At 37.2% G+C, this 16,534-nt stretch overlaps 1 protein-coding gene across 2 annotated transcripts; it reads right to left on the reverse strand.

The window, feature by feature from the left end:
• Positions 1-6,372: 6,372 nt before the first annotated feature.
• Positions 6,373-16,304, reverse strand: LOC131329858 (MLO-like protein 6). Of its 2 annotated transcripts, none has more exons than XM_058363259.1 (15): positions 15,931-16,304; positions 15,784-15,841; positions 14,989-15,239; positions 12,601-12,720; positions 12,467-12,527; positions 11,961-12,049; positions 10,171-10,245; positions 9,500-9,594; positions 9,330-9,379; positions 8,796-8,836; positions 8,537-8,710; positions 8,136-8,171; positions 7,937-8,004; positions 7,745-7,805; positions 6,373-7,371 (listed from the first exon to the last, which is right to left on the reverse strand). In XM_058363259.1, exons 1-15 carry the CDS (start codon positions 16,051-16,053, stop codon positions 6,871-6,873), a joined length of 1,803 nt encoding a protein of 600 aa, XP_058219242.1. In that variant the 5' UTR covers positions 16,054-16,304; the 3' UTR covers positions 6,373-6,870. The 2 variants fall into 2 exon arrangements, with proteins under 2 accessions (XP_058219242.1, XP_058219241.1); XM_058363258.1 differs by having other exon boundaries at positions 12,601-12,717; positions 14,986-15,239.
• Positions 16,305-16,534: the final 230 nt, after the last annotated feature.

The following is a 16,534-nucleotide window of genomic DNA, read 5'->3' on the forward strand; positions in this document are numbered from 1 at the left end:
ACGGCACTTAGCTAAAGGAAATGAAGGAAAGAAAAAAAAAGGGAGAGAGTAAGAAGGAAAGAGAGGAAATTAGGGGAGGAGGAGAAAGGGAAAAGAAAAAAAAAAGATAGAGAGAAAGAAGGAAAGAGAGGAAATCAGGGGAGGATGAGGAAAAAACAAAACAAAATTAAAACATGAAGTTCCGAAATTAATAAGTAGGCATTCGCGCGGTAAATTGTGTTTCTCGGACGAGGTGAGTTACGAATATACTCTGGCTACATATTGTTTTTTTTCTTTCTAAAACTTGTTTTATGATTGTTTTATTAAATCTTATGTTGAATAAAAATAAATTATATAAGTATAATTGTGAAAAGAAAATGATTTTTATAGAAAGACATGAGATTGATTTTCTTAAAAGGAAGTTTAATGGATATTGGTGTAATATCTGGGCGAAGAGCTTTGACGAGCTATGTTTGAATTGGCGCCTATGAATTGTGAAAAGGATACGGCAGGGTATATATCAATTCCATTGTTTTGCTGGGGTTGCTCCCCAGGCTACCGGATTACCGCCCAAGATGATGGTCAAGATGATAATATGATGATTGATATATATCTCTTTGTCTCACTTGTGGTGATTGCAACTCGAATATGATTGTTCTCTCTTACGATTTTGCAAGCTAATGGATTATTATGCTATATTTTTATCCTACTTAATCCCATGTTTATTATGTCGCCTTAGTATATCACTATATTGTAACTTATTGAATTGGTTTTGTATTTCATAAAACATTTTCAGGAAATCAGGGTTAAAAAAGGCTTATTTGTTGCGTGGGAAAGATATCAATTGTCATGGCTAAATAAGGAAATAATGTGTTAATGAGTGGCGTTTGTGTGTGCGAGCCACAATTATGTAATTTTAAAGTTGTAATCGGTGAGAACGCTAGACAGCTCTGAATATAATATTTCATTTTTAATTTACGGCCTTGAGAGTTTTGAATAAAAAAAAAATAGTGTTAATATTTTTGTACTGTGATATCCAGGCCTGTGGTGATTTCTAAATCACTGGCCATGTCACGAATTTCTACCCATCGGATTTGGGTCATGACATCATTGTGATGGCAGTGGCGGCGTTGTGGTGGCGATGGTGTTGGTGATGGTGGAGTGGCGGCGGCGGCGACGTCGTGGTGGTGGTGGTGGTGATATTTTTGTCTCTCCCCAATCGCCTTTTTTTTTTTTGCGAGGGGTATTTTGTCAACAAAATAATGAAGAGGACCTATTGGGCTATGAGCTCTTTAGACAGGACCTAGTGGGCTATTCTTCACCCAGACAGGACCGGCCAGAAAGTTCCTAATAAGACCCATTTGGTGTCTCCAAATAAGATGCTCCGTATACTTTTGCAATATTTGTGTATAGCTAAAATGATTAAATTTAGTCATATATAAAAATTAATTCACTCTTTAAACCACTCGTTGTATACCTTTGATAGTATTAGTTAGACCATCAATTCTTTATTAATACATTTTATATCATTCAAAATGAATAATTCATAAAGTAGTATACAACTCAAAAGTGTTACCTCTAATGTATCACAATTAATCGAAAGAAGATTTATAGTTCTTTTGCGTTATTCTAGTCTCTTTTTCTCGGCGAAAATCTGTATTGTTTGTTATACTACTAGTTAGTTAGGGTTTTAATACTTGTCAAATGCATGAGAATGCATTGTGTCTATCACTGGGCCACGACGCCAATTGCTTGTGTTATTCTACATGTCAACATACATGAACGTTTTTCCTTTTAACACAGGAAGAATAATAATTAGGGATTTGATTTCTACACTCCATTTTTTAATAGGACGGTGATTTTGGTACTTCAGTTTTAGCCAATGGCACTCCACTTTTTATTTTGTAATCTCACATGATTAATACACAAAGTGGAGTATTAGTAGTTAAAACTGGAGTGCTAAAATCAATTTCCTTTTTAATATCCACACTCCCTTTTTGTCTTTTAGCAAAAAAAATACTTACACTTTCAATACTAAAATTCAAAAAAATGAGTGTGGTTTAAAAAAAATGAAGTATAGAAATCAATTCTCTAACAATTAATGAAAGTTTATAAATCGCAGCGCATTCCAATTCAAAAAGGAAAATTTCTATATTGTCGGAAGTACGATCAAGATTGGCTGGCTAATCCACACAAAAATCTAGAAACAAATTTGGCATACGAATTCTCTTCTCAGAAGAAATTGATCACTAGCTCATGGCCTCAAATTCAAAAGCTATAGCCATCCTCTGCGTGCAACACCTGTATGATGAGTCGATCTCCTTTGCATCCCGAATCGATTTGGACTTATAGGTAATTAGTGTAAAGAGAAATAGAGTAATATTTGAAAATATGGACAATGATTATCGAGAAAAAATGAGAGTAATGATTGAAGATAAATAGGATAATAATTAGAATCCTAAATCCTTAAATGAACGGGTCTGGTGTCTTCGATTTTCTTTCCATAGTGGAGTAATAAAAGACTTCATCTATATCGCTTAATAAACCCAAGTCAAACATCAAAATCCACCATCAATTTCCAAGTCCAATATTGTAGAAAAACTTGCCCCCAACCTCAAAGGATATCTCTACAATATTGGCCAAGTTGCCTAGTAATAGTACGTACAACTCTATCGTTGTCTTCATTATTTTTCTTTATAACATAATATCTGAGTTAGCTATAGTTTGTGCACACCTCGAATTAATTTGAGAGTCTTGAAGGCTAAAATTAACGAGCGAATAAATGTTCTAGTGACCCAAAAATTAGGAATATTCAGCCTCCGTGTGATTAGAACGTACGACCAGACGAAGGATGATGAATTATATTTGTTCTTTCATGCCTATTTGACCAAACCCGTTGAGTTATTGTTGTCCTTGCTATGCCGTGGTCTCATTCAAATGAAATACGAGCTTGCTAGAAGTACCCCACTCCTTACTTAAAAATTCAATGAAAATTAAGCACAAATTCTGTACGTGTTTACGACTGTGTAATTCAGATTTCAGACGTAACTGCAGGGCATTGTCGACGCGCATAGTAGGTTGGGAGACGGTTTGACTTTCAAAGTTAAGTATAAAGTATAAACCATCGTTCAACATTCGTGAAAAAAACGCAAAACGTATTCTGGTGTTCCACTAACACTTTTAGAAAAAAGTGCAGTTTCGTCATTATTTGAATTTTTTTTCACATTTGCTCGTTTTGTGTCAATTTTTTGACTTTTTGATTCGTCTCTCGGAGAAGTAAAAAAAAAAATTTATTTTTACCCAAATATTTTGAACAATGACCACTTTTGACTTTTTTTTTTTACTTAAAAGTGATCATTATTCAAAATATTTGGGTAAAAGTAAAAAAAAAAATTACTTTTCCAATTCGTCTCGTTGAGATGAATCAAAAAGTCAAAAAAATTTGGCGCAAAATGAACAAACGCGAAAAAAATTCAAATAAGGACAAAACCAAAAAAGTGAAAAAAAGTTGTTAGTGGAACAGGCTGAGATGATTGAGAAAAATTGGTCCTTAGTGATATATATGTGCAAAGGGTTTAATTCTCTCTCTCTCTCTTTAACCCAAAGCATCTCGCTAAAAAAAATCTAGCCGCCTCTTTTCGTTCTCCTTCTTTCACCTAGGGTTTTCATCACCCTTATGCAGCGCGGGAGGGGAGGGCTTTTCTCTTGATGGGTGTTTTTCTTCCTCCTCAGTTTTCTATTGCTTTAAATACAATATCTCCTTCTTTTCAATGAGGATTTTCTCTCTCGATGTCAAATTTGAGAGTTTCTTCGTGATTTTTTCTTTTCCTTTATCTCGGCTTCCCCATCATCATTGAGGCGCCGATTCAGATTCCGATGGTGGTGGAGTTTATGGTTCTATGACGAAGGAAATCAACGGTAGTGGCGGATGTAGACACCCCGATCTTGATCACCTAATTGATTTACTTTGTTTTTCGGTTTCTTGTTTCCTCGATGACGAATCAGATCAAAAATAGTCTTGAGAATTAAATGGTTTGAGCTTGGAATGTGTGGAACCTATCCTAAATCCCAAAAACCCTAAGTCAAAGCCCTGACCTCAGGTTTGACCATCGCGCGTTGAAGTGTATCTCACGCGCGATGATCCATCTGCCAGGTGTTGGTCAAAGTAAAAGCCTTGACTGTTGACCATCGCGAGGGTTAGTTTAATTGTCGCGTGATGAAGCCACTATGTCGCGCGATGGTCAACACATATCACTTTCACCTTTTTCCAGTTGGATTTTGTGATGATCATGGGGCTACTGACCTGTGGAACCCCGATTTCGTCGACTGAACAGCGTTTTGCAAGTGCATGGGTTGCACCACTCTCACAACCACTCCCATCACCTTGTTGGCCTATTTCTCCACCAAGGAAGGCTGGCCAGCCTTGTTGGCTGGTTGCTAGGCCAAGTTCTCCACCCACCTAGCATTCTCCCTCCTCCTATATATACCCCATTAGTCTTCCAAGACTAGGGTTACAAGAAATCAAGTAAAAAAGGCTATACAATCCTCATAACTCTTGCAATCTCATTACTAAAACCACTTTCATACTCTCATTTCACAAGCTCTACCACCTTATTCAATCTGTTTTCAAACAATTAAGCAAATGTATAATTCCTTTATTGTTTACTGTTTTGATCCCTGAGGGGGGCTGGCAGGGCCAAGACTGGTAATTACCAGTCCTGGCTCTAAAGTCAGCAGGGTTACAAGAAACCGTGCACTAGCACTCTTACGGGCGATGGAACTAGTCACGCACGCGACGGTCCTCGTGGGGATAAGATGCTAGTTATTTTCTGTTTTCTGTAGCATTATAAATCACTGTGAAGCATGATTAAAATTAATTTACTGTTTTGCACGTTGAAAATCCATAGCTTGCTTTAAGCTGCCTTTAAGTTACTTTGGAATGCCCCTGGGTTGCTTCTGAATATGTCTTAGAGCCCATGCATGCAAAGCAATTCCTTGCATGGGCAGTCATGACCCGCGCATGACGATCTGACTCCATCGCGTGATGGTCGGCTTATTTCCAGGGGTCGCCCTTGCATGGGCAGTTTGGGCCTTTGGCCCTTGTTTTAATACCCCCACTGTTTAGGAGTTGTATCTCAATTCCATTTATTCTGTTTGTAATTATTATTTACTTTCAGTACATACAAACTGGTTGGTTTGTTCCTGGGTGTGCATTGATCCTTCCAGAGCCCAGAGGGAGGCAAAACTTTACCTGCTGGGAGGATATTGACTCTCGCGCGATGGAATGGGTCTGATGCGCGATGGTGGACTTGCATGCTGGCAGATCCATGCATGCAAGTTGGCCACTGTTTATGTCAAATTCATATCCAACGCACTGTTTTGATATCCAGTCACAGTGTTAGGTTTATCTCATTTACTTTCTAGTACATCTTTCATCCATGCTATTTTAATCTCACCTTGAAAATTGTTATAGTTTTAATCCCCGATTAACTGTTTCTCCACCCTAATTGGCTAAAAATTGGTTAAATAAAAGAAGAATCGCAAATATTTTCACAAAATGCCTAAGTAGAGACCGATCTCCGGATTGGACGAAAGGGGTGCCTTAAAACCCCTCCCCTCTCGTAACCTGGCTCCCGAACCCAGATATGGTTATGACGGACTGGTTCCTTCACTTTTTCAAATCACAAAGCACGGCAAGTGCTTCAAAATACGGTTCCTTAGGTGTCGGACCTTCAAAACCTGAGTGGCGACTTTGTATTTTTGAGCGCTTGCCACGAGCTTGCACTCCCTCGATTCCGGGCCCTTGTATTTGGAATCCGAAAATTCCAAGGGCATGCTGCCCACAGCGGACCAAATAATGAATCAGATTTAATTAGCTTGGTGGCCTCGCTGCTTCAGGTGTTATATATATTTTTTATCAATACTGTGAGTCTTCTATTGTGCATAAACAACGGTTGGGGTAATCCATTGTTTGGATTTGAGAGGTAGTAGTGGTCTGAGTATTTGTACAGGAAGGCTACCCTGCTTTGTAGTAGCTTTTTAGTACTTTGATTAAAGATGAATGCTACATTTCGATGATTATCTTATGTATCTATGTTTTCTATCAATGATACTATTACTATGCTTCAGGTGTTATATATATTTTTTATCAATACTGTGAGTCTTCTATTGTGCATAAACTGCAGTTGGGGTAATCCATTGTTTGGATTTGAGAGGTAGCAGTGGTTTGAGTATTTGTACAGGAAGGCTACCCTGCTTTGTAGTAGCTTTTTAGTACTTTGATTAAAGATGAATGCTACATTTCGATGATTATCTTATGTATCTATGTTTTCTATCAATGATACTATTACCATTTTGAAAATAATAATAATAATATGCAAAGGGACAGAATTGTTGCTTTGAATTCAAAATTTGGTAATATTCATAATGATGACCATTTCTGTAACAATTTGGACTACAATAACAATAGATGCTCAACATATACCCATTTGGAAGTCCCTGTCCCGTCTCTATATTCTCAATTTTGGCATCTAACTTATCGAAAAGAAAGGAAAAAAATAGTAGTAAGGAACAATTGTGTTCTTTACAAAGTTCAACCAAATCGAAGGCCTCAATTTCCCACAATCCCCGTGCCACTATCTCCACAATTATTTTTCGAGTAATGCTATGGACACAGATAAATATGCATAGATACAAATACAAATGTGTTTAGAATCATCCAACGCATGCACCCGAGTCTCATAGACCCTACGTACATTCGATGGTTTCAAACACATCTATATTCAAATCTGTGCGCATCCATCTGTGTCGGTAACATTTTTCTTAGTCTCACCTCATCCCAATAATGGCCCCCACCATCCAAAGTAATCCAAACTCCTCATATACCCATATTCATGTACTCGTTCTCTTATCAAACGAGAAATCCTTCGGCACTCCTATATCAATCTCGTGTTGCAGCAGCGGCGCAACCCGGGTCGAGCTCGGCTCGAGCTGTGGCACCTCTTTGCTCTTGATGTCTTCCATACGCCCCATCTCGACCTGCTGGTGGCGGTGGGACGAAGATTCGTCTCCGTGTCCTCTGCTGCCGCCATAGTGGTGGTGGCGGTGGGATGGGGGCGGGGAGCCGTCGGTGTCGGCCCCCCAGTGGTCGACGTCAAAGTTGGAATGGCGGGGGGTGTTTTGGACGCTGTTGTCGATCTCGCTCCTATAGTGGCGAAGGAGGTGGACGGGGGAGAGGTGGTGGGAAGGGGTGGCGGGCCGGCTGGACATGGGTGTGGTTGTGAAGCCGGACTGGCGGTTTTGCTTGATGTGTTTCTTGGCCGTGTGGTGCCAGTTCTGGAGTGCCATGGCTACTCTTTCATTGAATATGGTTGGCTTCATTGTTGAACCCATCTGTTGAAAATGAGAAAGCAAAATTAAATAAAAGAATCCTATTTTTATTGAGAGGAAATAGGACGTCTTATTTTTGAACTTCTTATACCTAGGGCTGCAAACCAAGCTACTCGTGGCTCGGCTCGACTTGTTCAGTAATTAATCGAGTCGAGCTCAAGTTGAGTTTAGGCTCATAACACTCGAAAGCTCGGTTGATCGTTTTAAAGAGTCTCATAATTAAATTCGATAGGCTTCGCTCGTCAAGAGTTCGGCTTGTTTAAAAAGGAGTCGAGCTCGAGCTCAAGTACTCTTAGGCTCATTTAGTAAATAAGCCTAGTTCGGGCACTATAAAGCTCGGCTCGTTTGCAGGCCCATGAGTTGTATGGTAAATTACCTGTGTCACGAGGGCATAAAGAGGGAGAGTGACATAGCTGCAGAGAATCTGGATGATGATCCTGATAAAAAAAAATCGCCATAATTGACATTTGCTAGAAAAATTTAAGCAACTTGACCTGTATAATTAGTAATTAATTTGAATCTACTATATATGGCAGGGAAATCGATTAATGGAATTAATGAGACTCACCCCATGGAAACTCTGATGATTATGTCTTCCAAACGCTCGTGGAAACAAGACGTCAATCCAAATTCAAACTGAAAATACAAATGATCAAGACGATAGATATATAAATAGATACGTAAGAATAATCTCTAGTCATGAGTGAAATTAACTAATTGTGGCAGGGTTATAATGTGAACGTGACATAAGAGTTGGGGTGGCTTACCCAAGTCCACGCAAAGAAAGCAAGCTGGAAGGCATTCTGCATATATATATATATATAGATTGACAAGTGAATGTAAGTACAACAACACATAGTTGAATCTTAATGAAAACTGCATCAGGATACATAAAGACACACACATATACGCACACATCTAAAATCGTGCTCGTTCCGTGCTAAAACCGTGCTTGTTCAAATTCCGAAAAGTGTAAAATTTTGATCAACACAAAAAGTGTAAAATAATTATGTTTTTCAAACGTGCCGTGCTAAAACTGTGCTCGTTTCGTATCGTGCCATATTTAATGCTTACAGAATTCAAATAACAAAACCTAAAATCATTTTCCTAAGGCATATCTACATATTTAGAGATGCACATACTTACATAAGGAATTTGGAAAAAGTACCTGAAAGAGTACAAAATTGATGAGGTAGAGAATGAGGCGGGGACGATTGAACCAGAATAGGTCATCCCCCGGCTGAACGACGGGAACTCCTTTCACAACCTCACCTTTCTGTTGAATCCTTATGGCCATCTTGGATATGATCACCTGTAGCTTGGTCCCCACCAATAGGATGATCTGCACGTGCATTCACCGTGAGCCGTTAGATTCGACTTTTGGGCAATCAAGAACGAAAAACATGTGGGATGGAGTGTTTGCTTACAATTAAGGGGATAAATGGTAGCCAATAATAGGAATACCATCCTGTCCAAACAAAAGCAGATAAGAAAGAAAAACCTTAGTCAAACAAATTACCCAAAAGCCAAAAATAGAGTACTGAAATAGCTATTGACCGAGAATGACATGATGGAAAACATACATTTACGGTAGAAACAATAATACTATTGACTTTGAAATCCGTATGCAAATCCATACACACATGTTTTCGGAGCCATTCTGATGCTCGTGGATTCCACACTATATTCGCGATACCTACGTGCATCGGAGGCTGTATGTGGCCAGAATCCGGATGTATGTGTGCGCTACATTTTATAAAGACCGTATCTATATTCAATTTTATTTTCTAAGTTATAATCATAAATATTTTTATTTTCCAGCCAGGTCTAGATTTTTCAAAATATTTTCACTAGAATTGCCATTGCTTTTTTTTTTTTCTTTTCATCTACTTGATTTCCTTTAATATATAGTATTAAAGTTACATAATTGATCTACGTAGCAGTATATTCTTTGTACTCACCATGTGTATTGAACAGTAGGAATATCACAGCAAATAGCCAAATTGGGGGACTGTGAAAATTAGTTTGAAAAAGAAGCTGTCAGTGCAACAAATTACGAGGGTACGTATAACAAAAATTGAGATGTTAAATAAGTAATCAATTAGTTAAAAAAAATTAATTAAGCATTTACCTGATACCGACGACCACCTTGAAATCCTCTTCAAGTGATCTATTGATATATTTCTGGAAATCAAACCTTGTATGGCTTTGAGGTGCCAAATGTGCCTGAATTATTAGACCAGAACTTCATAAGCCTAATTTCACACTTTTAAATTTAAAAAAAAAACATGATTGGCCATTCAGTTTTGTCCTATTGGTATATAAGAATGGAATTCTGCTCCCTTCATCGAGTTCTAATAAATTAAAATATTTGCCGCCGATAAAAAAAAGAAAGAATAGAATTCTGCAATACAAAATGTGTCGTATGCGGCGGTTAATAGGATGCTATCTATATTATGAAATAATCACACATTCTTGTGCTTGGACTTTGAATTTGTGGAAATTTTTTTTGCAGATAAAGAGTAGGAAAAATATAAAGGAATCGAATGAAGAAAATAGTTAAAAAGGAATAACAATTTTTGGTCAATCCTATTTCTGAAGGCATTAAAAGAACAGTTAGATCTCATAAAAAATATTATAGATTGTGAGATATAGATAATTTTTTGTGAGGTCTTGAAAAGAAAACAGACGCAACAATTTGGGACACGGAGGTAATACGAGTATAAAACATTTAAGAATAGTATTCATGCTTTTATATTGAAAAGTGGGGAAACATAAAGTTATAGAGAGGAATTCAATTACAGTGATAAATCCATGCCTCAAGGTCAAGTAATCAACTTTTGGAACCGATCTTACGAATTGCCTGAAGAAGCAAATCTGAAATGGAATAACAAACATGTTTCAAAAGTCTGATAAAAAAAAAAACAAAAAAACTAAGAGCAGGGACAATTCGCAGGGACAAACGCGTTTGGCCCCATTTGGATCCCGAAAAAATCTAAAAAAATATTCATAAATTTTTGAATATTATTTTATGGGGCCCTGTAAAAAATCAGCTCCAGTGGATATCGGTAAGTATTACTTTTGGATAAGTAGGGGCGAATTGACAGTTTCGCCCCTACTTATCCAAAAGTAATACTTACCGATATCTACTGGAGCTAATTTTTTACAGGATCCCATAAAATAATATTCAAAAATTTATAGATATTTTTTTAAATTTTTTCTAGATCCAAATGGGGTCAAACGTGACCTTGCGGATTGTCCCTGCTCGTAGCAGGACTGAAAAAAAAACATGTTTCAAAAGTGTGGACAAAATGGGTCGGATTCAGCCCACGTCAATTATTAGAGAGGGAATAGGAAGCCAATTTCTACTAGTTCATGAACCACGTATACGACACGTGAAAGAACGGCTGTTTTTAAGTTTTTGGACTTTTTACAAGAAAGTTGAGATTATTCGCCATGTCTTTTTTACGAGAAATTTTTCAGTGCCGAGCAATATCCCACATGATGCTCGCTCAGCATTCTCAAGCCGTCCGATACATTTTTGAACGGCTCAGATTAAAATATTCTCTCTCTTCTCACCCCTCCTCTTTCTCTCTCCCTTTTCTCTCTACAAATCTAAGCCGTCCAAAATCTCATCGGATGACTCAAATGTGCCGAGCGGACACCACGTTGTATCCACCTGACATTGAAAAATTTCTCCTTTTAGACCTTTTCATATTTTGAACATTTTGAATTTTTTTTTTTTTTATCTTTCAAAAATATAATAAGTTGAATTCATAAGCCCAAAAATAAAAAAAAACTCATTATCGAGATATTCGAACGAAATTAAAGTCGTGGATGTGAAATTAAGATGTCAAAGTGAGGAAAAGTCAAACCAAATACGAAAGTCGTTAACGGTCGTTATCTAATAACTAAGCCTAGTTGCCATCGTACGACCGTCATTTCCAATTTAGTAAGCTTCTTTGTTCGTTACATAACGTTGCCGCGTTATTTCTTCCTATGACTCTTGTGTTTTTTTTTTTCCTTTGTCATTTTCTCCGTCTCATCATCTTTCTTTCTCTTCAGCTTCCTTTTCTTTTCTTCCTTTTTTTAATGTAGGGTGTCTCCAGTCAGTTTGAATGTAGGGTGTCTCCAGTCAGTTTGCGCGCACCTCAGACTAATTCCTAGATGCCCTCCCACAATCGTTTCACACGTTTGCGTATGAGGTGAAGTGACCCCAAGAGTTGTTAATAAGGAGATCAAATCGAACCTGAGATGACCTTAGAATGGAGCCAATACATAAGCCCCAGCAAAACCATTTGGCATGGGACTTAGCCACTTAGGTGTTGGCTCCATTTAGCTTCCTTTCATTTGCTACATTATTTCTACTACTAGAGAGTCCACTTGGCTAACACGTTGGAGTTTGGAGGTACTTATAGTTATAGATAGGTGAGTTGGAAACTTTCAAATGAAATAATATATGTGTACCAATGTAGAGATAAGTGGCAGCACAACCAAGTGTATATAAAAGTCACATCTACATTTGTATGTAAAATATAGAATTGCAGACAGAAAAGTTGCTAAACAAGGAAATTAAGAGGTTGTCTACTTACAAACCAAATGAGGCCGGGAGTCTTAGTCCAGAAGCTCAAGTGCCTTCTCCCAAATGAAGTCTCTCTTGCAAATCTAAACCTCTCTGGATCTGCATCATACACGTGCAGAATTTGTAGACAATTTTGTATTGCGCAGTTTCAACTTACTCATAATGTAAGATTTTATTAACAAACAAAAGAACAGTACAAGAGAGGGGAGCGGAGTTACTTCCTCCTTTTCATAATTTTATTTCTCTATTTTGGAAAGCTGTATATAGTGCTTTTTTTGGATCACCAAATAAAATTGTTTCGGGCATGGTTTTATTTTGTGTTTTGGACAATTTTTTGAAATTATGCACGAAAACATTGTAAGCTTTGATCCGAAAAACGCCAATTTTTTTTTTTGGTAATATGGGAAAATTATAGAACAGAAGGAGTATAGGAATATTGGTTCACATGCATGTTGGTTTCATGCCTATGTAACCTGAAAATATTAACGTATAAAAATACATGGAATAGGTAATTACCGTGTGAGAACTGGTACTCGGCTGTTCTCGTTTCCCTTTCCCATGCCTTCCAACTTCTCATCTACAAACCACCAACCCAGTCAATATATTTGTACCAGAGAGAGAGAGATCTATGTATACATGCACCTACGTACCTTCAATCGGCCCAAAGCCATGGTGAGAATACAGTAAAGGACGTGAAAGACAGCCAACACAAAAATGAAGATGTGAAGTTGATGAATGCCGTCAGAAGAAACGAATGGCACTTTACCCTGAAAAAAAAGAAACAGAAAAAGAAAAAGAAAAAGAAAAACATCACCTGAGAATAATGGTAGGGCCTTGGTTAATCTTGAATGGGGTGGCAAATTGAACCCAGACTCATTAACAAATCCAGACACATCAACTAAAAAATAGACCCAAACCAACCCATTTATTAGTTGGATAAGAATGGGTCCAAACCCAACTAACCCATTATTAATTGGGTCTTAATTGGACATCAATTGGATCAACTTAGATAACCCAATGGGTCATGAAAGTAACCCACCAATTGTAACCAAATTTCCCGTTTGGAAAGAAAGGCACTACTATATTCCCCCTGTTCTTACGTACGGAGGAAGAAAGTCTTTTACAATTGTGACCAAATTTCTCTCTTTCCCGTTTCTTTATCAGATTACACGTGTCCAAAAATATTTTAAACGGTCCGGATTAAAAACCAATTGTGATTGGTAATAATTATTTTGAACAGTCAAAATTGAAAACACATCTCATCCATCGATTGCGCGAATGGACTGGTGAAATTGCACTCCGCCGTGAATAAGTTTCTCTCATAGTAGTCCTGTACAGGGTTTAGGTTAAAAAATTAAGTGACTTGGTTTTTTGCTGTTATTCAATTTTTTTTTGCATTTTTTTTTGTTTGGGTCAAACTTTTTTTATTTATTGATTCGTTTCGACGAGAGGAATCGGAAAAGTAAAAAAGTTTGTTCGAAACTTATAATTTTTTGAATAAAGACAAAAATAAGTCAATAAGACAAAAAAATTTACTTATTCGTCTTTTTGAAAAAAATTATGAGTTTCGATAATAATTTTTTATTTTTTGAATGACGACAAAAATAAGCCAATTTTTTCATCTTTATTAAAAAAATGAATTTCGATCGTTTTTTTTTACTTTTTAGATTCTTCTCATCATGACAAAGCAATAATCCTCAAAACTTTGACAAAAAACTAGCAAATGCGAAAAATATTTGAATAAAGACAAAAATAAGCCACTGGGATCCGGTGTGATTCGGTAATTAAGAGCGACCAATATGGTAATTAAGTGTACAGGGGTAATCTGGTCATTTTTGTAGCGGAGGGATAGTATGGTAATTATAGTGTACATAGTATTTTACTCCTTTAAATTTACAGGGGTAATATGGTCATTTTAGCGTACATATGTATTTTAGACATTTTAGTATATGCTATGTAATTGGGCTAATGGGTGGATCGGATTTGTTTTTAAATAAATGGGTTGGGTTGGGTATAGATAATTAGACTCATAATTAATGGATCTAAATGGGTCAATGACCCATTAAAGACCCAACCTACTTGCAACTTACTCATTTTGACCCAAACCCGTCCATTTGACACCCCTAATCTTGATGTACATATGTTTTAAAAACTGAATAAAAATTAAACTGGTAAAGATGCAAAAATAATAATAATAAATAACTCTCTGATAAAACATGAAATGTGCATTAAGATTGTCACTAATTATTTTGGGTTCATCCTGATATTAATGTATGAGGATAAATTTTATCAAAATGAGAGCATGATAATAGGCGAAAGTTCGCAGTTTCGAGTTCAGTCGTCAGCAAGAAACAAAACTCTCTGAGGCCATGGTGATCAAGTTTTGAGGCGGAGGTAAGCTGGTTCAAAGATTCGATTAAAAAAAAAACGCATTGCATGATTGAGTTCGTAGTGGGAATAGAAAAGTTGGAAATGCATGTGGGTCCTAGATAAGGACTTGTCTCCTTCCAGATTCCCTTCATACCACACATTCCTTTTTTCTTGGGTTGCAAACGTTGGATGGTAAAAAAATCTGAAAGGATATCGACACAGATTTGAAGTCTGGGTACCGATCTATTTTGACTCGGGTAAAAAAAAAAAAATGATCGGAGCCGTTCATCTTGTTTAAAATATTTTATTGGAGTTCTTTTAAAAAATAGGTTCAATTGAATATCTGTGAGAGGGTTTACGATATGTCCAACCTCTGCTAAAGAATTCAAGTCTAAATTCTGCGACGAAGTTAGATGTATCATAAACGGTCTTATCGATATCCTATTGAATTTATCTCTTGCAGGTACTCTAAACAAAGTATTGCAAGAAAAATGAGCAGCTCCGATCATTTTTTTAAGATCGAAAACGGATCTCCCGAAACATCTGCATGCGATCGAGGCCTGTGTTGCTACGTACATGTAGCATCTCTGATGAAAAATTCCAAACAAACATTCAAAAGAAGTAAAAGTCTACAAAAACGAAAGACGAGTAGTAGTCATGCATACCCTTTCCGCGCACTTGTCGGTCGAACCCGCCGCCAGGACGCGGCGGAAGCTTCCCTCCACTGCGGCAGACAGAAGCTTTCGGCGACCTTCCCCTTCTTTGTCATCGGTTTCCGTATATGTTTTTGTTAGCTTCGCCTCGTGTTCCTTACTGCAAGGATGCCACGTGGACCCCACGCTCTTGGATATGCATATGGTTGAAATTGGACCTTGTCCTACTGTTAGGAGCAAGGATATGAACCCCAGCAACATCAATTCTTCGCCCCACCAAAAAAAAGGGAAGAAAATAAATATCAGCAAAAATTTGAAAATAAAACATAATATAAGCATAAGGGAGAGCTAATCCGAAAAGAATGATGTGGTAGTGCTATTTTTGTTTTAAATAATTAATCGTAATCAAAAGTGTTTAAATTGAAATGAAAAAAATAATAATGTAGAACATACGTCAATTTTCTTGTAATTTTATGTATTGTTTGTTCGTATCATGATGAAAGTTGATAATTACCGAAAAAATAATAAAAATTGATAGAGATGGTATTTAAGTTTGGAATTAAATTATAAGTTTTTTACCTTTTTACATGGTGAGTGTTTGAGTTTGAAATGAAGGAAATATATGCAGAACACATCATTCTGTATAAAGCTTCTTTTTTTTTTTTCTCGACAAACAAAACTTTTTATAAAAACTCGAACGGGTATATCGAGGGGAGAGCAAATCAGGATTATGTGTAAAGTTAGGTTTTGTTTCTATAGGTGTACCATAATCAAAATAGATAGAGATGATAATTTAGCAACTTGGTGTACCTGATTTGACCTTCTCAAGTGCTTCATATAGGGCTCTCTTGTGTTTCCTCCTTAACCACTGCAAAAAATGGTGCGAGAATTAATTCAATCCAGATCAAGTATATTCTGAAACTCCATAGATATATAGACATATGAGTGTATGCATACCTTGCCGATGAGATGGATTATATATTCAATGACGATGGAAACGGCAACCAAAGCAAAGCAAACCACGGCAACAGCCCACGTTGGGGTCTGCTCCAACGACCTCCCTCCGCTACCCCCCGCCATATTCCCCGCCTCTACTCCGCCACAAAACCTCCGAAAAAACTCGCCGGAAACTCCTCTCTCTCAGTTTCAGAAAGCCCCTAGAGTTGAAAAAAAAAAACGAGGCTCACCAGTTTTCACTGAAAACCCAAAACATGTAGTTATCAGTCCAATGGATACCTCTATATGATTACGAAATATATATGTACCCCAGAGAGAGAGAGAGAGAGAGAGAAATTAAGGGGGTTATAAGGTGTGGAGTGGTATATATATAGAATGTTATACAGTATGAAGGAAAGAGGGTGTGGAAGGGGGAAGGAGTGGATGACTTTGACTTTGCAGACGCGTATGGTCTCATAGATGTATAGAAGAGACTGACTGACCTGACCGAGTGATGCCATGAAAATTGAGTACGTCTTTTTTACTTTAATTAATCAATTTGATTCAAATAGTACTGTTACGATCGAATTTTGTAATGGTATATATGGGTATGGATTTCTTATGA

This window comes from Rhododendron vialii, chromosome 6a, assembly GCF_030253575.1.
Source record: "Rhododendron vialii isolate Sample 1 chromosome 6a, ASM3025357v1".
Classification (NCBI taxonomy): Eukaryota; Viridiplantae; Streptophyta; class Magnoliopsida; order Ericales; family Ericaceae; genus Rhododendron; species Rhododendron vialii.

What these genes read in the sequence shown, in the direction of transcription:
- LOC131329858 (XM_058363259.1), bottom strand. Translation starts at nt 16,053, where the DNA reads ATGGCGGGGGGTAGCGGAGGGAGGTCGTTGGAGCAGACCCCAACGTGG. An exon ending in CTCCCGGCCTCATTTGGTTT is followed by an intron (nt 10,246 to 11,960) that starts GTAAGTAGACAA and finishes ATTCCATTTCAG; the next exon opens with ATTTGCTTCTTCAGGCAATT. An exon ending in CTTTCTTTGCGTGGACTTGG is followed by an intron (nt 8,005 to 8,135) that starts GTAAGCCACCCC and finishes TTGTATTTTCAG; the next exon opens with TTTGAATTTGGATTGACGTC.